General features: G+C 42.7%; 1 protein-coding gene across 6 annotated transcripts in view; it reads right to left on the minus strand.

The window, feature by feature from the left end:
• Positions 1-526: 526 nt before the first annotated feature.
• Positions 527-21,229, minus strand: part of ANKIB1 (ankyrin repeat and IBR domain containing 1) — a 130,720-nt gene continuing 110,017 nt past the window's right edge. For 3 of the 6 annotated variants that reach the window (XM_053262324.1, XM_053262327.1, XM_053262326.1), the window contains exons 15-21: positions 19,832-19,977; positions 18,470-18,648; positions 16,642-16,693; positions 9,736-9,768; positions 5,621-5,732; positions 4,952-5,085; positions 527-4,195 (exon numbers count right to left, since the gene is read on the minus strand). In XM_053262324.1, the coding sequence (XP_053118299.1) occupies positions 3,443-4,195; positions 4,952-5,085; positions 5,621-5,732; positions 9,736-9,768; positions 16,642-16,693; positions 18,470-18,648; positions 19,832-19,977 (1,409 nt within the window). In that variant the 3' untranslated portion in view covers positions 527-3,442. The remainder of the gene's footprint in view (positions 4,196-4,951; positions 5,086-5,620; positions 5,733-9,735; positions 9,769-16,641; positions 16,694-18,469; positions 18,649-19,831; positions 19,978-21,229) is intronic. The other 3 variants (XM_053262330.1, XM_053262329.1, XM_053262328.1) reach the window with 3 other exon arrangements.

Below are 21,229 nucleotides of genomic sequence, written 5' to 3' on the forward strand. Positions count from 1 at the left end.
CAGAGCCAGGGGTGGGGATACACAAAGTGATGGCCTAGACTTCTCTGCCCTTACTCCTCCACCCATTTCCCTTACTACCCATTAATATAATTGGGATTCAAATTGGGCAGTTAGTGAAGAGTTTGTTGCCAATTTTTCACTATAGAATTCAGCTACTTGGATAAATACCCTGGTTAATGATACCATTTGAATTATCTCTGTACAAAAAATTGACTCTTAATGTTGCAGGGTGTTTAAAAAAAATAGCGGGTTGAATTCAAAAGCTCCCTTCTACATGCAGAAGCTTCCTTCTGCTTAAAGGGTTGTTTTATATTTAATGATGGACAATTGCCCTAGAAAAATGAAAGCAAATCCAACAATGTTCTACAGCAGCAAGATCTGCTATTGAACCTATTTTAGCATTATGTGAATTCTAGTGCAAGTGCTTGTCAAACAGTACAGTGGTAGCTGCTAATTTTCCTTAGACTTTCTTTGCACCGAACCCAAAATTTACTAAAGAGACATACAGGTAATGAGACAGAATAAAATTAGTTTAAAGTAATAAATGTTTAATCAAAGAATTTTACATATTATTAACAGCATTCATTTGGCCAAACATCTACATGGGTGTAATATCCTACTGTATATAAAGTGGGAATGTATCAAGTATAGACTATGAAAGTGCAAATAGCATTTTCAAGATTAGAGTATTTTTTTTTTTACATTATAAAATTAATTGGTTTACAAAATAGGCTTGCCAAACTTTCTTTCTGAATTGTAAATTCAATTACTGGGGTGGTCTTACACTTTAAATAAGTACCAAGAAAAAACAAATTTAATATGCTAAATTTCATGCTCAGAATAAAGTTAACACAGAAACAATGGAATATACGGCACAATCTAAAACCAAGCTACAGAAAAACCAGAACCCACAAACTTCACTATCATCACAGAGAGCACTCGTACATATCTTATCTTAGCTTTGCAAGACATCTTAATGCAATACACAAAATCTGTGTGAGATTCATCCTATTTGGAAATTATAAGGGAAGCTGAATGTGCGTCTCAAATTAATTTACGTATAAGACCAATTAATGAGGACAGAATCTTCAAGTCCTATTTTAGGTTAAGAGGATTTTATACCAGACAGGTGTTTAAATAGATAATGTTCCAAGCTTGGGGAAAGTGTTCAGCATCAATACTTTCAGGATAGGGTAGTTAGAAGCCAAGCTAGAAAACGTAATGGATCTACAGAATACAGTAACAGAGCGGCGGACTAATCCTTCTAAAGAAACTTTTAGAAGAAACAAATTTGTTTGGGAATTCTGGAATAAATAATTAATATGTAGTTGTTTAGTATTATGAGCCACAGGGACTGCAAGATTCCAACATTAATCTTTGAATGAAGGAGAGTTAAAACACTTTTTCTTATAACTCACAATAATCAATATACAGACAACCTTATTTGCCATCATAATACTTTACTATACACACTCAGTAGCAAGAAACCTTTATATCAGATATCTCTCATATCAAGTCAAATGTAAAAATGGAGCGTTTCACTTATTTTGCTTGTGTTATTCTAGGCTTTGATTATATGCAAGCAAAACAGTAATTTAAACAATTTCTTCTAGTTAAAATTACAAACTGCATCACTGTAACTTACAATGAGGTTTTGATGCTTTTAAGCCAATCTCAACAAGAATTTTCTTCACAGTAGGACACCACTAGGGAAGGTCTTTTTTTCTTCCTTTTACATTAAACAGCAGCCACACACCAAATGAATATTGTGCAATTGAAAGAGTACACAGTAGTGTTTGTTATCTATATAAAAACTTTGAACAATTCGGTACGATACTTCCCTGCTTGGGCACAGTGTCTGCACTCAGAGGGATCTGCACACTGAAGGCTCCCTCTACAGAGTCCCATTTTGCCTCTTTCCTCTCCTCAGCATGTGCATGCAGGAGGCACAGCAGCCGTCTGGGAATGGGAAGCTTGTGCACACTTCCACTGTTCCCATCCATCAGTCAAATTATGTAAGTTGGAGCTAATGTAACCCGATGGAGTGGAGTAGGAGGGCTGAATGAGGGTAAGACATTAATATATAACTGCGATTGCCCGTATACCAGAGCACTCCGATGTACATGCCATGGTGGGGAAGGGGGGAAACAGGGCTCTGTGGCTGGTGCTCTACCCTTGTGGGGAAGAATTGTACCCTATGTAATTATTTACTGTAAAGGCAAGGCCATGAGTGGTTTTTATGGAGGTCTTTGCAATTCATAGCATAGTAACTCCAGAACAGATAACTGAACTTAATTACTCATTTAACTGTGGCAACTATTTATTTGGGTTAGGCAAAGGCACAGTAACATGTTGCATGTAATATATATTATTAAAACTTTATTATGGGACTGACTCTAACTTAAGGACATTTCATATTTATTTTATATGGTACCATTAAAAGCAACTGCACCATTAGTGCACAGAATGCATTGTTAATTATGAAAAACAAACAACTATGATTGCACTTCCATTAAAGTGTCCTTTCAATACAGCATAGTTGCTGCTAACTGTATTTCAATGTTAAAATAACTGTTCTCATCCACTTAATTAACGTAAGGTACAGGTTGTATTAATGCAGTCACTATGGCAATGAATGCCAATTAAATATGAAAAAGCAATGCTTTCAAGTGGTCTTTCCATCTCTAAGAATTATGGGCTAGCTTTAAAAGAGAAACACTGTATACTTTGTGTTGAAGTTGGTTTGCTATTCACAGTTTGGCACGTCTGTACTGCCAATAGACCTAAAAAAACCCTTTGATTTTAATTAGAAAATAATATCCCACTCCTTGGTTTGTGAAGCAGCACTAAATAGAAGTATCATATACCTCAATTCACACTGCTAGTTAGAGGTTAGTTGCAGAAAGGCTATGGAAAAGCAAGATGTGTATGTGTGCATGCATATATATATATATATATATATATATATTCACATACATACACACATACACTAAAAAAATACTGCTAAACATTGTTCTGTTAAAAGATAATTAAAATAAGGGGGGGAGGATTCCCCCCCCTTTAGGATCAATAACCCAAATTACTCTCAATAGCTTTTAATCCATACTTTCAAGTTAAGGATCAACAGCCTAAGGCTAAATAGATGCTGCATTGTTTTAGGAATGTGGAGTACAAACTATTTATTCCTCTCTCTTCAAAGCAAGCAAGACACTTTTTGTCAAATGCAATGGAAATTCCCTGAAAGGTTCATATAATAATCATAAAGAACTTCAAGGGAACTCCTATGTATTCCATCTCTCAACACCACAGGTAAACAACTGAGCTCTGCTTACGTGGGCCAAAATCTCCAGAATGCTGACTCCACATAGTGTACCTCTGGCAACTGCCTAGCCATTTAGGCTTCTTACACAATTTCTGTGTTCAGATTTTTTTTTTTAAATAGTCACACCAAATGTACATGTTCAGTCCACTCAGTGGAGGTTTGAGATGTCTGACTTGAAACATCTCCTAAAGTATCAACTTGGTTAGTTGCCTCCCCAGTAGAGTCCCCACTTTGTGGCACTGCTTCTCCCGGAAGAATGTCCCTGGCAGCAGCAGTCTCTTCTGTTTGGGTGCCTCTGCCTTCATTTTTGAGCGCATCCTCAAAAAGTGCATGTTCCTCCAGAGGGTCCTGCCTTACACCAGGAAGATGTGGTTGCTCCACTAACCCCTCTTCAGTACTGGGTTGCTGCAAATCATCATCTGTTTCTGTACTTGCTGAAGGGATAAGTGCAATACTCTGAGGATTCATGTCATGGAACCAGGCCATAATATTTCCAAGGAGATTTTCATTTAGATTGGGATCTTGGCTACTTGAATCAGCTTCACTAGAAGTTGAATATAATCCACTTCGTGCATCACTGAAGGTCTGAGAACTAAGATGGTCAGCTGAAAAGGGATCACTGTCTGCACTTAGTTTCATCAGGCTATCTCCAAGTTCTAAAAGCTCAGAGCTACTTAGAGCAGCTCTCGGATTATCTATATTTATGGGGCCAGAGTCCAACCTGGTAGGCAAAGAAGTACCTATAGCTCCCAAGGAAGCTTCATTAGTCAGAAAGTCTCGTGTTTCCTCATCAATAACCAAGCCAGATTCTTGTAATGATAACTGAATAGCAAGCAGGATGTTTGGGTCATCTTCATCCAAGGAACTCAGAGCCTATGACAAATATAAAAAGCCATTTCAGAATTAAGATATGTCCATATACTGTTGCCATTTTTACCCAAATCATCTCCAAGTTCATTTTCAATCCAAATTTTATATCAAGTTTATTTATTCACATCGGGTCGGGATCCAAAGCATCCCAACGTAGAAGTAAATCTCATACAAATTAATAGATTTATTTCCAGTTACACATGTTTAGGAATAAGGTGCTAAGATCATCATCTCTCAATAACCAGAGTCAGCTAACCAATAGAGGTAGAGCCATTCAAGCTAAAGATCAGGGGCGTAGCAAGGTTGTAGTGGGCCCAGAGACAAGATTTTCAAATGCCCCCCCCCCCCCCCTGAAGCTCAGCTCATGAAGTAAAGAAATCTTAAATGAGGCTGAATAGTGGTAACAAAAAGCATACACACACACACACAAATATAAAATGTGCCACAATAGAACATCATCTTAAATTATTTTTTAAAAGGTTTTGTAAATTGTGGACAATGCAAGTCATTTAATGGTACTAGAGAAAGACATGCTGTTCTGGTAGCTCCAGGTCTTAACACTCACATCAATTTCGGAGGATGAATACAACTGAAGGAAGCCCGGGCGGGTGCGTGGCTGGGGGAGTCAGTCATGGGACTTGCCTCTGGGGGGGGCCCAAGGCAGCTGGCCCCCAGACAACTGTCTCCCCTTGCCCTATTATAGTTACGCCCCTGGTAAAGATACAGCACAGCAAAGAGGAAAGGAAGGAAGAAATATACCTGCAGAGAATCTTGGTTTTCAGAGTGACTGACAGGGGTATAGTCATGAAGAGAAGAGCTGTGAAGAATGCTCATTGAAGCTGAACTCACCATGGAATTGCCATGTCTTCTGTTATTGCCAGCTTCTTGAGTGTCTGCTCAAAGGAAAAACGGTAAACACATAAAATCAATATAAAAATCTTTACTTTTCAGAGAGCAACTGTCAGTGGAAGGAGAGATAAGAAAATTACACAAGAAACCTGGAAAGAGGAATATATGCTGTTAGGGACACACTCAGTGATACCACAAAATACAGAAAGGTTGCACAAATTCTCTTATTGAAGTAGCCACATATGAAGTGGGTCTTGAAGCAGTACTGCAGAAAGCAGGTTCTCCCCACCCCACCCACTAAAAAACCCAATGCCTATCTTTTAAACTGGTTCACAAGGACAGATTGTGGCTAGATAAATTTTCTTATGTTGCCTACTTGAATATGTTTCATGAATTTAAATATTGCTTTTCATAAATTATTGCTTTTAACTAAATGAATTCACTCAGACTACTGACTGTATTTTAAAAACAAGTTCTTTGCTGGAAAAAGGCTCCAACACTATATCTCCACTGAATTTCTCTCAAATACAAGGAATATCACTAACTACTTGAGAGGGAGACTTTTTATGCAAAGCTCACCTAATGTGCTCTCACTAGGATCATCAGGCTCTGGAGCATTGCTAAGCAGGCTGTGCATGTCTCCACGTCGGCGCTGTCTGTGCCTCCTCCGATACTGAAATTCAGCATATTCCTGCATAAACCAAAGGTTACAAAATACAGGGGAGCATGCAATAATATTTTTGGGCATAACAAACAGCACAGTGAAAGGGGGGAAAAAGATGCCTGTGATTTTATGCATTATAAAATCACCTGTTGTCATACAAAATAAACAGCTCTCTACACCATGCAAGCTTTTAAAAAATAAATATATATACCACATAAACCCAAATGCACACAGTTACTAAACTAAGCTAGCAAGATTCTCTATAAAGCTGCTGCTGTTTGATTGCATCTGTGTTCTGAAGTACATATTTTTAGGTACAAAAACTCTCAATAGTTATTTTATTATAACAACAATATGATCCAGTTTCTCAAATGTTTGGAGAAGGGTAATTTTAAAGATTATGGCTGAACCAGAATCAATTATTTGGAAGACCACACAATGTTGAAGGGGAATCCTGAACCCTGTCATACAAGGCAAGGACACAGGACACTACTAGCAAGGCTGCATCCTATAACATGAAGAAATCCCCCCTTTCTCTTTCCCCATTCTTCATAAGAGGTAAAAAAAAATGACTTAATCAGGATCCTAAGTGACTCTATTTACATATTAAGCAAAGAGGCCTATGTCAACCACAAGCTCATCAGAAATTTAACCATGAAATCCCAAGTTATTCATGTACATGAAAACTAGAAGCTCAAGTACAGAAGAATTCAAAGAAGCAGCCACAGGCTCAGCATTCTGGGGATTTCCAGATGGCTGGAAGCCTGCTTGAAAAACAACTTGGGACAGGCAAGGCAGGAATAGCAATAACTTATTCACACAGGATCTCAAGAAGTAAACAGCTATCGGAGACCAGGCAAAAACATCAATCATTCAAACTCAATATTCTTTATAATTTGGCTTTTACATAACAAAAAGTGGGAGGGGGAATTGCTGAAAACTGCCCCTCCCCTCTGTACACCAGTAGAAGCATTCCATATACACAACTCTTAATCTAGATGGCTCGATTAATTAAGAATATTTTCAGTGGCTGACATCCAGAACAGACCAAGCTCACAGCGTCTTCAATAGCGGAGTGCACTCAAGGAGGGAGAAATGATTTTTGTTAATATCCCATGCCTCCAGAAGTACTCTAAGCCTTCCAAGGGCTGAACAACCCTCAGGATCATACTTCTGGAAAGCATAGACCACTTCTGGAGGCTGGGAAGATCAGTGAAAATTGCTCCCTCTCCACACACACATGTGCTTTGCTGCTGGGGGGGAACTCTCAGCCTCCTGCTGCATCCTTGGTCCATTGCTCTGGATGTCAGCCCATGTTTCCAGCATACCTGATCAATATATGCTGAAATAAACTACATGGGATAACTCACATGAGCTTCTTAGAAAAAACTGGTTGCCCATGGTTGATGACAAGAGTGCTGGGCTAGATTATGCTATGGTCTAATGCTGCTCAGGCAATTTTGTTGGTCAACTTTACAGGGCTTTAAAAACCGTAATCTAAGTCTAGTAGCTAAACTGCGAGTATGACAGTGGAGCTTGACCCAATTTGCACTAGGCAATCATGTCACCATCTAGCATGATATTGCTGGTTTTGTGGTAGCAAGCATGGCTTGTCCCTTTAGCTAAGCAGGTTCTGCCCTGGTTGCATATGAATGGGAGACTGGAAGTGTGAGCACTGTAACCTATTCCCCCTCAGGGGATGGAGCCACTCTGGGAAGAGCAGAAAGTTCCAAGTTCCCTCCCTGGCTTCTCCAAGATAGGGCTGAGAGAGATTCCTGCCTGCAAGCTTGGAGAAGCCACTGCCAGTCTGTGAAGACAATACTGAGCTAGATAGACCAATGGTCTGACTCGGTATATGGTAGCTTCCTATGCTCCTATGCTGTGTCATAAAAGCAGACACAGCAGCAGATTGGAATGGCTCACACTACCCGTAGCACAATATAGGCCTCAAATCATATGCATTGTTTATATGAAAGCATGTTACCCTTTTATAATTATTACAATAAGTATTACAATGTTTTATTATAAATTCAACAATAAATAAATTATATACATTCTATTGGAAACAAAGCTTTATAGGAAGAACTGGGCAAAAACAAAGAAGCTGATTTGCCTTCAACAAGCAGACTATATTCTTGCAAGCATTGTGCTACCCAGCAACAATAGAAAAGGAAATATACAGAAATGCATAGATTTTATAGGACAGGAAGGGGGAAATTCTAGGTATATTGAATTGTGTCTAGCGTACTAAAACAAACAAACAAATTCATAGGAAAGACTGAAGAAAGACCTTTCTCTTTATTATTCCCCAAGGCTTCCAATGCTACTTCTGGGTTGCAAGATATTCCCAGTTTACTTCCTATGGTTGCAATTTTCAATGTTAATTGTCTGTTTACTTTCTTTTTATTCATTCCTATGTTTGCACATAGCAGGTTAGGCTGACATCCCTTGGGCTGTCCCAGTTGCATGAAAGGAATCTGTTTATGTCTCATCTTCCAAGTCTTTATTCAACTCTTATCTGTGGATGGCTGTTTTATCTTGGAGCAGTATAGTAAACAACCTGGTTCCAAGGCTCAGCAGTTATGTTTCCACAAGGTTTTTGTTAGAGTGTGTGTGTGTGTGTGTGTGTGTGGGAGGGTGGGGGTGGGAGTCTAAAAGGAACATTTGCTTGATCAGAAAATCTATGTTAGAGGAAATAATGTGGAGGTACATTAAATAAAAGGGTAACATGTTTATGTGTTTCTGACTGTCTTCAAATATCTGAAGGACTGCCACACATATGTGTTGCTCCTAAGGGCAGGACTAGAACTAATGGGTTGAAATTACAAGGAAGATGTTTTAGACTAGACATTTGGGAGGAATTTCCTAACTTTAAGTGCTCTTCTCATACAGTGCTGGGTTCTCCTTCTCTAGAGATTTTCACTCTGGAAAATCTGAAGCTGGACAGCCATCCATCAGGTATGCTGTAGTAGTTTCCTGCACAGAACAGAAGCTGGGACTCTGGAAAATCTGAAGCTGGAAAGCCATCCATCAGGTATGCTGTAGTAGTTTCCTGCACAGAACAGAAGCTGGGACCTCAAGATGTCTTCCAACTCTAAGATTCTCTGATTATCTCCATTTTCCTTGTTCAAATGTTGGTGTTTTCCTTCCACTAGACTAGGGATGGGCCCGGACCGGTCCGGAGGCCATTGAAAAAGCCTCCAGACCATTCCGGACCTGGGTGGTTTGGTTCGAGGTGGGGGGTAGCTTTAAGAGCGGCGGGAGGGTTTACTTACCCCTCCCGCCGCTTTCCCGTTCTGGTGCCGTAATCTTAAGAGTAATTGGGGCAGCAGGATACCTCCCTGCCGCCCCTTCCCCAATGTTGCCGAAAAATCTCCCAGGAGTGCTTTGCGCGTGCGCACGTCACGGAGACGTGAAGCGCGCACACGATGTCTCTGTGACGTGCGAGCGCACAAAGCACTCCTGGGAGGTTTTTCAGCAACAGCGGGGAAGGGGTGGCAGGGAGGTATCCTGACGCCCCAATTACTCTTAAGATTACAGCGCCAGAGCGGGAAAGCGGCTGGAGGGGTAAGTAAACCCTCCCACCACTCTTAAAGCTACCCCCCACCCCAGTGCTGGACCGCAGTTGGCGGTTCCGTGCACACCCCTACACTAGACTGAGGAATGCCCCTCTGTGCTCCAAAAGCTTGCATACTCTCTTGATAAGTTAGTCCAAAAAAAGATGTCAACCAAAATATCTTGGGCACCATCCAGACTAGTTAATCATAACTAAGACTACTACTACTACTAATATAAACTACTAGTTAATGTCAAAAACACACTGCTGCAATTCATTTTTATGTTATTCCTCAGTCAAGGAAATGGTCCTTGGGGGAAAACGTTGCTCCAATTTTACTTGTTCACTATCTGCATACAGACTATGTCTACAAATGATGGTAACTATTGATGCTGCAAAATTTTCAGGGGTGCAAAACTGAGCCAATAAAATAAAACTTCAAAATATCAGAGTGATGGGGGAAATCTCTCTCACCTTGGTTAGTGCCTTTGATACTAGAGGCATGAACTGAAACAAAAAAGTGGCAAAATGCGAAAATCAACTTCTAGTTGATCTGGTACAGTTTTTAACATGACAACTGTGTGGCTACACTGATTTTTCTCCTGCATGTTGTGCAGATGATGACAAGTTGCATGTTAAATGTAAGCTAAAGAGGAATACATCTGTGATAAGGCACTAGTACATAGACAAGTCCTAATGCATCACTAGAAGTGCAATCCTGCACTCAGTTACATCTGCATTTCATTACAATACAAAACACAACTGGAGGCAATGAAAGGCAGCAACAAGGGAAACAGTGGGAGCACTGTTCATACACTAGACCAATACAGAGCTCACAGCTGATTGCTGCCACTAATCTAGGATCTAGCTCAATGGAACGAGCAATAGCAGAAAAACAGGTTGCTCATCTGTAACTGATGATCTGGTAGAGATCCATCAACATCCGTAACAATGGGCTCTACACCTGTGTGGAGACCACACGGTAGCCATGCCACAGCTTGTCAAGGCGTCCAAGCCTCTCCCCCACTCATGCAGCATACTATTTAAGAGCGGCTGGACACTAGGTTCCTCAGTTCTTGGACGACTGCCGAGGACGACGACCATCTGGTTGAACAGGTGAGTTTGCAATGTTAACATGTAGAACCAAGAGCAAACGGCAAGCACACAAGAATGCATATAGCAGAGCACTACTACAGAGGTGTGGCTTGGGAGGGTCTTATGGATGTCAACGGATCTCTACCAGATCAGTTACAGGTGAGCAACCTGTTTATCTGGATTGAGATCAGTCGAGATCCATAGGAATCAAGCTCCCCAAGGAGGAAGGTGCAGAAGTGCTATTGCAAAACCCTTTTAAGTACACTTCTCCCGAAGCTTGCCTCTGCAGCATAGCGCACATCTATGGCATAGTGCTTTAATGAAAAGCATCTCAGAGGACCATGTCGCTGCTTTACAGATGTCCAGGAAGTTGATCCCCGAGAGGTGTGCTGCTGAGGAAGCGTAAGCCCGAGTGGAATGGGCCTTGATGGCTTCTGGTGGAGACCTGTCCTGGAGCTGGTACGTATGATTAGCTCAACCAGCCACCTTGACAGACATTGTCTGGATACACAAGTGCCCTTGGTAGTGCCTTTGTAGGCCACAAAGAGATGTGGTGTAGATCTGAACTCCTTAGTGCGATCCAGGTAGTATAGGAGTACATGGCATGTTCCAAGGCGGATGAAGGTCCCCTGAAAAAAGTTGGGATGACAATGTACAGGTGGAAGTCTGAGACCACTTTCGGTAAGAAGGACGGGTCCAAATGTATGAGGACTTTATCCGCATAGAACCTTGTGTAGGGCGAATCTATCCTCAGAGCTGTGAGCTCACTCACCTGCCTTGCCGTGGTGATGGCCACTAGGAAGGCTGTTTTAAGGGAGACCAGCCTCAGGCTCGACGTTGCCATTGGTTCAAAAGGACCCTGCGTCAGTGATGACAGTACCAGAGACAGGCTCCAGTGTTCTACAAGTGTTTTGATTGGTGGAAAGAAATTAGTCAGATCTTTCAGAAACACCTTGCACTGAGGGTGTGAGAACAAGGTCCTTCCCTCGCACCCTGGATGTTTTGAAGAGAAAGTGGCTAAATGGACCCTCAGTGAAAGATTAGCCAGGCCTTGTGACTTTAACTTGGACGGATATAGGAGTAAGTCTCGGATGGAAGCACGTCTTGGCAGAAAAGCATGGGTTTTGGCGTATGCCTTAAACCTGAGCCACTTACCCAGGTAATTCCGTCTGGTAGAGGGTTTCAGATGATTGAGTAGTATTTTGTCTAAGAGCTTATTTGCCAGGTGGTCAGACGAAGAGTGTGGATGTCTGGGTGTAGGATGAGCCTCTTGTCCTGAGAGAGGAGATCTTGTACCTGGAGTAGATAGTGGTACCGATTCTTCAACAGTTTGCGTACTTGTGGAAACCAAGGTTGCCTTGGCCACCACGGCATTACGAGATTGAAAGCCGTTGGTTTGGATAGGAGACGAGCTACCACCCTGGCGATCAGGGGTTGAGGTGGAAACATATAAGGCGTCTCCCTTGACCAATCTAGTTGGAAAGCATCCCCTAAGGACAGGGATCATGCCCTTCTCTGGAGCAGAAGCGGGTGCACTTTGTGTTTTCGGAAGTCGCAAACAGGTCTATTGTTGGCTGCATCCAACGGTGGAACACAGGAGTTATGTACTCCGAGTTGAGCTGCCATTCGTGTTGTCGTTTTTGGAAGAACACATGGCTCAGATTGTCAGCCAAGACATTGTCCAGGCCTCTAATGTGAACTTCCACTGGCGATACCTGGTGCTGGATGCACCAGTGCCACAAATGCACACTGAGAGTGCACAGTGTGCATGACACAGTCCCTCCTTAGCGGTTGATCTAGGCCTGAGCAGTTGTATTGTCAAGATGTATCTGGACAGTCCTGCCCTGTATAAGGGGCAGAAACGCCCGAAATGCTTGGAAAACAATGAGCAGTTCCAGGAAGCTGATATGCAGACAACTCTGTTGTGATGTCCATTTCCCCTGAATCTGGTGACCGTCGCAATGTGCTCCCCAACCCATAAGGGAGGCATCGGTTGTTACCCAGACAGATGGTAATGGAGTCTGGAAAGGCACGCCCTCTAGAAGGTTCTTGCAGTCTGACCTCCATGACAGTGATTTCAGGATCTAGAAGAAGTAGGCGTTTCTGCTGGCTGTCCTTGATTGGGTGAAACAGTGACAGAAACCATAACAGGAGTTTCCGCATCTTCAGCTGAGCATACCGGATCACCATGTCGCAGGAAGCCATCAGTCCTAAAAGTCGTTGGATGGACTGTATGGGCTGTAAAGGCTGTTACTGAAAGTGAAGTACTAGGCTCCGAATGCAGAGGTATCGTTCTTCTGGCAAGAATGCCCTTTGGTTTGTCGTGTCCAACACAGCTCCCATATAGGTGGTGACTGGAACTGGATCCAAATGGGACTTTCCCCAGTTGACTTGGATGCCCAAGTCCTGAAGGAGAGTCAACACATATAGGATCTGTGAAAGTAACTCGCTTTTGTTTTTGGATGTCAGGAGCCAATCGTCGAGAGAGGGGTACATTGAGACACCGGAGTGATTGCCTTCTTCTCCAACAGTTCCCTCATTTCTTCCTGCGACATTACAGACTGAAGGGTGAATCTCATTCCTGTGAACTGTGGTGTCTCCCTGAATTAGGAACATAGGAAGCTGCCATATATTGAGTCAGACCATTGGTCCATCTAGCTCAGTATTGTCTTCACAGACTGGCAGCGGCTTTTCCAAGGTTGCAGGCAGGAATCTCTCAGCCCTATCTTGGAGATGCCAAGGAGGGAACTTGGAACCTAGGTGCTCTTCCCAGAGCGGCTCCATCCCCTAAGGGGAATATCTGACAGTGCTCACATATGTAGTCTCCCATCCATATGCAATCAGAGCAGACCCTGCTTAGCTAATGGGACATCATGCTTGCTACCACAAGACCAGCTCTCCTGACCTATCCTGAGGATATGATCTTCAGGACCCAGAGGTCCAATGTTATATGGAGCCATGCGGGGACATGGCTTGCCAATCTGATGGAAGGAGATGGCAGGCACAGATCAATGGTGTGTTCCATTGTCTAAGATACTGGATCCCCCGCAGGCAGGAATGGGGAGAAGGGTGGTTCTGGTGGACAGGCTTGAATCTCAAAAACGCTTCTGGGCGTCTGATATCTTGGTCACACGGGGTTGCGTCTGTTTGGCCTTGCCCGAGTAATTTCACTTATGGTATGGGACAATTGCCATCTAAAGTCCCGGCGATCTTGGTGGTGGTAGGGTGGCCGCTGTTTTGAATAGGAAGTGCAGAACCTGGATGAATAGGATGAAGTTGACAGCTGGGCAGTGAAAGTATTTGCCGTAACCTTTGATTTTTTCATTACTCCATGGTACTATCTGTTGACTCACGGAAGAAACCAAAACTGTTGAATGGGAGTCCTTTAATTTTGTTCTTCATGCCTGCCTGAAGATTCCTAGAGCACAACCAGGCATATCTGCGCAAGGTCACAGCGGTCATCAGCAATCTGGATTCTGACTCTGCCAGATGTTTGGCTATGCTCAGCTGTTGCTTAGTCAGCTCCACCGATCGTTCAAGGGTTTGGTGGAACTTCCGCTTGAAGTCTTCAGGAGGCAAGGAATCCAAGTCCTCTTGCAAGTCTTCCCAGACACTGTGTGTACTTGGCTGTGCAAGCAGTGTAGTTCGCCACTTTGATGGATAAGCAGGAGGTCGAGTAGATTTTTCGTCCCAATAAATCCAACTTCCTACCCTCTTTTTCAGGGGGAGCCACATGCTGTTTTCCAGATTTGGAGGCAGTCGCACAATCAATCACTAGAGAATTAGGCGCTTGGTGCTTTAAAAGATATGTATTTTCCTTTTCTTGTATTCTATACAAACGCTCGAGTCACTTAGACATGGGGATCGATGTGTGGAGAACCTCCCATGCGCACTTTGCCGCCCGAGTGATAACCGGGAGCATGGGCAATGCTACCGGAGCAGTACTCTGAGTTTTTATCATAAAATTGTAGAGTGGGTCGTCAATAGTCTGCAATTCAGAGCACAGGTCGAGACTCAATGCCTCCTCCATTGCATGGACGTGCTTATGGTAACATTTTAACTCTTCATTCAGGGAAACATAAGTTGATGGAGCTACATCTGTAGGGGGCTCTACCAAAGTGTCCTCCCCCTCTGGGTCAGATTCAAAGTCAGAGGAGCCATAGTGTTCAGATGCCAAGCCACTAGGTGAGCTGGAAAGGCTATTTGAGTATGTGTGGAAGACAACGGGGGCCACCAGTCCAGTCTGTGTAGCGATGAAGCGAATTGATGGGCCTGTAGCCTGAACTGCTTTTTGTGATGTTGGTAAGGGTCCTGTCTGTGATGCTGTGCCAGTCGATGTCCACAAGGAGGGCACTGCCAAGGATGAGGAAAGCAGCACGAATGGCTTCCATGGCTGTTGGTAGGGTGCAGCCGGAGTGCTGGCTCCTAAAACAGGGGCTGAGTCCTCAGCCGCCGCTGAAGGAACACGTGTGAAGCCGCAAGTGTGCCATGGAAGAGTACGTAGACGTTCCGCCGTGAGAGGGGCGGGCTGCGTGCTCGCAGTAGGAGGCACATCAACCTCTGTGGGCAAGAACCCCTTGAAAGTGGCCGTCGAAGGGGTGCTTGAGGAAGAGTCCAAGATGGAGAGTAGTGTGTACATAGTGGACGGGTCAAGACCAGCGTCCACATCTGTATGTGGGTCATCATCATCTTCGATCTTGAAGACAGGCAAAGGAGCCTGGAGGCTTGGAGTCACTTGCTTTGACATTGGGACTATCAGTGTGTGGAGAGTCAATGTTGTGGAAAAGGACGTCTCGGCATCAAAGGCAGAGACGAAGATACAGGGGTCGATGCCGGTGAAAGTGATAGAGCCCTCAATATCGACAATCCCGATATCGAAGGCAGGTTGTGTCAACATCGAGGGGATGCTGTCGATGCCATACAGCCGATTTCGATGGCAGACTGGGACCTAGCGATTGATCCGTAGGCAAAGGAGCCTGCTGAAGACTGGTGATAGTGTTCGGTCCCCCTTTAAGTCAATGAGGCGTTGTCGCTTCTCGGGTGGAATCGCAGGGTCCCCGATCCTGTGACGCTTCGATGATCATGACGCAGTGTCGGATCTCCTACTAGAACTGCAACAATGTTTATAACGATTCCCAGTCGAAGGCTTCAATGCCGTGGTTAATTTGTGGTGGGCTGACGATGTCGACGTTGACGTCTAAGATCTTTGGTGACTTGATGTGGAGGCTGACGTTGATGGTTTCTGGGGTCTCGGTGTCGAGACCAACACTGAAGATTTCTTCGAGACTGAAAATGTCAAGGTGTGCCCCTTCGACGTCGATTTCATTGAAGTCGATGCCAGTGCTGAAAGAGGCAATTTAGAAGGCGAGGCCAAGGCTGAATTTGGCAGTGTTTTATGCAGTGCCCCGGGAGTAGATGGACTCAACACGTCATTGTAAATAGCTGCTCGTAATCTCAGAGCCCTGTTTTTGTGAGTTTCTTTGGAGAAAAAGAGGCAAATTTTACATGCCGAAATGTTATGTTCCTCTCCCAAACTTATCAGGCACAGATTGTGCAAATCCTTCGAGGGGAGTTTTGCTTTGCAGCCCTCACACCTCTTGTCCCCCCCTCTCCCCAAACTCACAAGAAACTTTCCTATGAAGGAGTATCAGACCGAGGTCCAAATGCTAAGGTGGTAGGAAAAGAACTGAGGAACGCAACATCCAGCCACGTTTAAACAGCATACTGCATGCATGGAGGCGGGACTTGGATGCCTCAACAAGCTGCGGCATGGTTACCGCATGGTCTCTACACAGGCGTAGAGCCCATTCTTATGGATCTGAACGGCTCTCGATCCAGATCTTGATGTTGCAGTACTGGAAAGGATCTCCTGGTCATGATAAGCCTGTGCACCTCTTTTCTTCTTTGATAAGAAGGAACAAGACAGGGAGTATTCCTCGCAAGAGACAGAACAGGAAGACTCTTCCCCACTTAGGAGGAAAAGAAAGCTACTTTAGCTATACAATCAACTTAGTGCTTGCCCTGCCCAGCTAAAGCACTGCTGGGGGACAGTGTGCCAAATGAGGACAGATATTGTTTGACCCTAGAATATTCAATTTTGGCCAATAGAGTATAAACTTAAAATAATATATTTCCTTCTATTGTAAAGCAGCAAAAATAGAAAGCTCATCCAGACCTTGCAAACCTTGGTGCAGTTTGCAACAACATTAGAAATCATGCGAAGTGAAATTCCATCATCATTTCTTTAATATGCAATGTACATAATTAAAAGTGACCAAAAATTACCTCTGGGGATGCAAATCCTAAATATTCCCAATCCCATGTTCCGCCAGCAAAGCTATAAATTAAACAGACTTTGTTATTGGAGAATAGTATAAACTATAAATTGGCCTCTTCAGCCAACAACTACGAACAAAACTAAACTGATACTTAAATGTTAGTTATGGATGTTATAATTTTACTCATCTAAAGAAGCACATGGAGAACTATAAAATTACTCAACATTCTGGAGTGGCTAAATACCGTAGCTTAATCTAGTGTGAAGCTAGCAACACTTCACAAATGTAGCACAACTGATGATGTGAGTAACAGTGTAATAATTCATATCTAGCAGGCCGACTAAACTAGACATGATTCTTTGCACAGAACCATGCTGTTCATTGAATCAACAGATTGGCAGAAAGCACAGCAGCAAAAGGGGCCCATTACAAAATATAGGGCATAATTCCTCTTGGCTTTTTTACCCAGTTCCCACTAAAAGATATACAGCCTTTGCCTACACTGATTTCAATTTGACTTGTGTTCCATGACTGCCCATTATGAACAGTAACATAATACATTTGTTTGAATTAAAGTGATACAATGCTGTTTGGGATTCTATCCTTTACATCTTACAAGTTAAAAATTTGTAGTTAGTCCAGGATCTACAACAGAGCACTGTAATTAAGTTTTGAACAGAATGGGTAGAAGAACTATTGCTATCCATAATTGCCACCAGCATGGACAGAATTCTAGGTTCAAATCTCTATCCATGTTCTCCTCAAAACAACCCTATGATGTAGGTTTGGCTAAGAGACGGTGACTTATCCAAGTCTATCCAGTGAGCTGGGATTTGAACCTAGGTCTTCCTGCTGCTAGCCTGGCATTCTATCAACTAGACCACACTTGTGGTAATTGTGAACAGCTAACACTCTTTGCCCATCTTGACTAAAAATATATTTTGCCACCCAAATCAGCTTGGGAAATGGTAGCTACAGAATTAATACCATAGATTAAACAGGTCTACTCAAGTTAGTTTTGTACCTACATGGTTCAGAAACACTCACACATCCCAAGATTTTGTGCACACGTGTGCGCATGTATTAAAAAAAATAGAGGTCTACTGCACATTCAGAATTAAAATATCATGTCTCTGAACTAGTTCAACAAACTATGTGTTATATCCTCAGTTAACTTCATTGACTGACCAACCTATGCTGCCTTTTTATTCTGGCATTCCATTTCCAGGACACTTTTGCAACATCACATTTTAATTAACTTACGTTGTTCCCTAAAAACCTACCTCTAAGTGCAGAATCTTAATTTTACTACGGCAGCAACTGGATAATGTAACTGGTACTTCAAGCATCTATTCTATCTCAAACTCCACAGGGCTCTAGCACCTTACTGACAATGTTACTGCATCCATGTAAAAGGATCAGCAAGCAGTAAACCAACTTTTGCCTGCTGGATAGCTTTGTGACACACAACTCAGCTGAGGCAGTAGACATCTGGCAGTTAAAATTCCTTCAGTATTCTGCAGTAGCAAAGGAGCAGCCCACCACAAACATTTCTTGCAAACTGTCACATGTACAAACCTTTCCCACATTACAATTTTGGTCACAAGCATAGCTGCAAGTCCATGACCTAAAATTGTAAAGTACGAAGTGGTGAAACCAAGATCTTAGTTTAAAAAAAAAAAAAACTTTTAAAGGAACAAGCTACTGCAGCGATCACTCTATATCTGACTGGCCATCTCTAAGCAAATGAGTGTTTGTAAGGCAGGCTTACCAGGCTTGGTGGTTATAAATTGCGCCTCTTTTGGGCATGCAAATCTCTGATATGATTAGGTTACCTGCGCCTTGGAGCTTCTGGAGAATCTGCAGGAGCCACTCCACGGGCCACAGAGGCCAAGAACTCTTGCCTCTTCTGCTGTACAAGGCAGGCTGCACGGATAATTTTATGACGGGGAGTACGAAGGTAAGGCCTGTTCACTTTTTGAGCAAGGTCCTCTGTGACCATTTCAAGGTCTGTCTATAATAGAAAATAAATATCGCTATCAATTCCTTATAAAGTAAAGCACAGTATAATTTCCAGCACCTGCCCAATATGGTGCTGCAAAATAACCTTCTGTCAGATATCAATGGTAAGTAAGGACAAGTGGAAAGGCAGGGGCATTTGGCAGTAGCTAAATGGTTTTGCAATGCCTTGCCCTGGGAAAACAAAACAATCAAGGCATAAGTTATTTCAATCAGAAATACAACACATTTTTAGCAGAGATGCATTTGCTGGCTGTGATTTTTTTTAAAAAAGGGTACGTGTGTGTGAGCATTTTAAAATGTTTTCTTTTAATCATCACTGAATTAAATAAAGGACTTCACATACATTGAACTAGGGTTAAGGAATCAGGCATCAGTTACGAGAAGATGTGCTCCAAGCTTCACCTGTCATACAAATTTCCACACTCTTTTAAACACGGTTAGGCAATATATCTGACCAACATTAACCATGGTTAGTGCAAAGTTTGGACACTCTGACCCCAGCTTTCAGAGACTCCAAGCACCTGCTCCTGATCCCTTTAAACCCCAAAAGGGCCACAGTTATGTGACAAATCCGCACCAGCCCTCGTTCTCTTTATTGCCTAGAAAAGGATGGCTTAAGGCCACAGTAAGACTTCCATGTTCCTGCTCAGTTTTTGCACTGACACTTCTGTATTTTTCTTTTATGAAATGCTGAAATGAAGTGTTACACTATAAAATAATTCTGGTAGCATTCTAGATCACTAGAATTGGCAGAACTGAAAATCACACACATTCAAACTGGAGTACAACCTCAGTTCCCCCCACCCCTATAATCAGCAGCCATTTTCAAGTTAAAAATTTTATGTTGTGGCTTGCTGTATAAAGTGTACACCTTACTATGCCACTGGAAGGCATCTGATGCTTAGAATGAAGAAAATTCAACACATTAAAGGTACAGTCCATCCAAAGTTAAGCCTTTTAAAACCCCACTGTTTTCCACAGGAGAGTTAAGAATACGCTTAAATCTCTCACAATAAGAAGTCAGATGTACTAACTTTGGCTAGTTCTTGCCCTAAGAATGCAAAGCTAGGGACCACTAAATGGAAGTGCACTTTACTGAAATATTAGTTCAAAACACACAACTATTAAGCTGTTAAAAAAAATTGCGAAAGCAGCAGCCACAAAGCTTCTTTTACCTGCATAAGCTCAAATATTTCTTTCTTTGTGCTTTTGGGTTCTAAAAAGAATCCATATGGGTAAGAACACTTCAGGATGCGACGGGTTTTGAGGAGTTCTTGTACTGCATCTTCAATAAATGTGGTATCTGGACAACCTCCTTCAGCTGCAAAGAAAATTCCAGGCATTGCAAATAGGTTTTTTCCCCCCACTGCCATTTGCTGATGTGACGAGTGTTTCAACAGCACTAGAATTTCTTCCAAACAAGTACAAAGTATTATGATTGTGTAAAATTAAAACCGTTAAAACAAATCCCAATCTAGACTTCAGATAGTAAGCAGAGGTCTATAAATAGCTCCATTGTTAGACTTCATGCACTTTTCAGAAGGACATAGTCATTTTGCTATAGATGAATGCATTTGCCTTTCAACAAAGGCAGAAACTAAAGACATTCTTGACCTTGACCCTGTGGTAGAAGCAGACTGGTGGTGGTGGTGGAGTTTGTATAATGCCCTGCATAACTGCTAAAAATACAACCCCTTTGTAGACTGCCTAAAGATGCATTTCAAGGTGGTTTACAGAGTTTAAACTTTGAGAACGTAATATTGGCTTATCACTAGCTTCAGTGATTCAATGATACCTAGTCAGGGGTGGCCTGCCTGTTACACAGACTGAGAAAACTGCTTCAGGTGGCAGACTGGCCACCTCCACCAGCCTGGTGCCAGGCCCCCAAACATTTTCCAGCAGTGGTGTGCTAGCCACTCCTCGCCCTCTTCCGTTATTCCTGATCTATCTTTGAAAAGGAGCAGAAGGTTTTGTATTGCGGCCAGTAGAGTGCTGATCTAACAGCACCTCCATGGAAGGCCAGCGCTCAACACACTTCCTTTGCTCCTTTTCAAAGACAGAGCAGGAGCAAAGGAAAAGGACAAGGAAGGCAATGGCTTGTGCCACTGCTGGAGAGAGCCAGATAGGCCCCACCAGGAGGGGAGGAGCAAGGGAAGATGGCAGGTGGGTGGGTGGCGGGAGTGGCTTGGCTGCCACTGTACACATGTATAAATGTATTACTTTTAATTCCTTTTAAGAGTGGGTTGTGAGTGGTCAACTATATATAGGACTTATACCTAAGTAGATAACATATGAAGAAAAGTTCCAGTTGTGGAAATTATGCAACATGCACCTGAATGCAAAGAATGGAGTTGTTGACAATAGCATTTTAAACTATTAATTAATTAATTAATTAATTAATTAATTTACATTTTATATCCTGCTCTTCCTCCAAGGAGCCCAGAGCAGTGTACTACATACTTAAGTTTCTCCTCACAACAACCCTGTGAAGTAGGTTAGTCCAAACTTAGCTAGTGCACCCAGCTGTAACCCTTGCATGAAAAAAAACTTCTGGCTACTGTCACATTGTGGTT

The sequence above is a fragment of the Hemicordylus capensis genome, chromosome 6 (genome assembly GCF_027244095.1).
Source record: "Hemicordylus capensis ecotype Gifberg chromosome 6, rHemCap1.1.pri, whole genome shotgun sequence".
In the NCBI taxonomy this organism is placed as follows: domain Eukaryota; kingdom Metazoa; phylum Chordata; class Lepidosauria; order Squamata; family Cordylidae; genus Hemicordylus; species Hemicordylus capensis.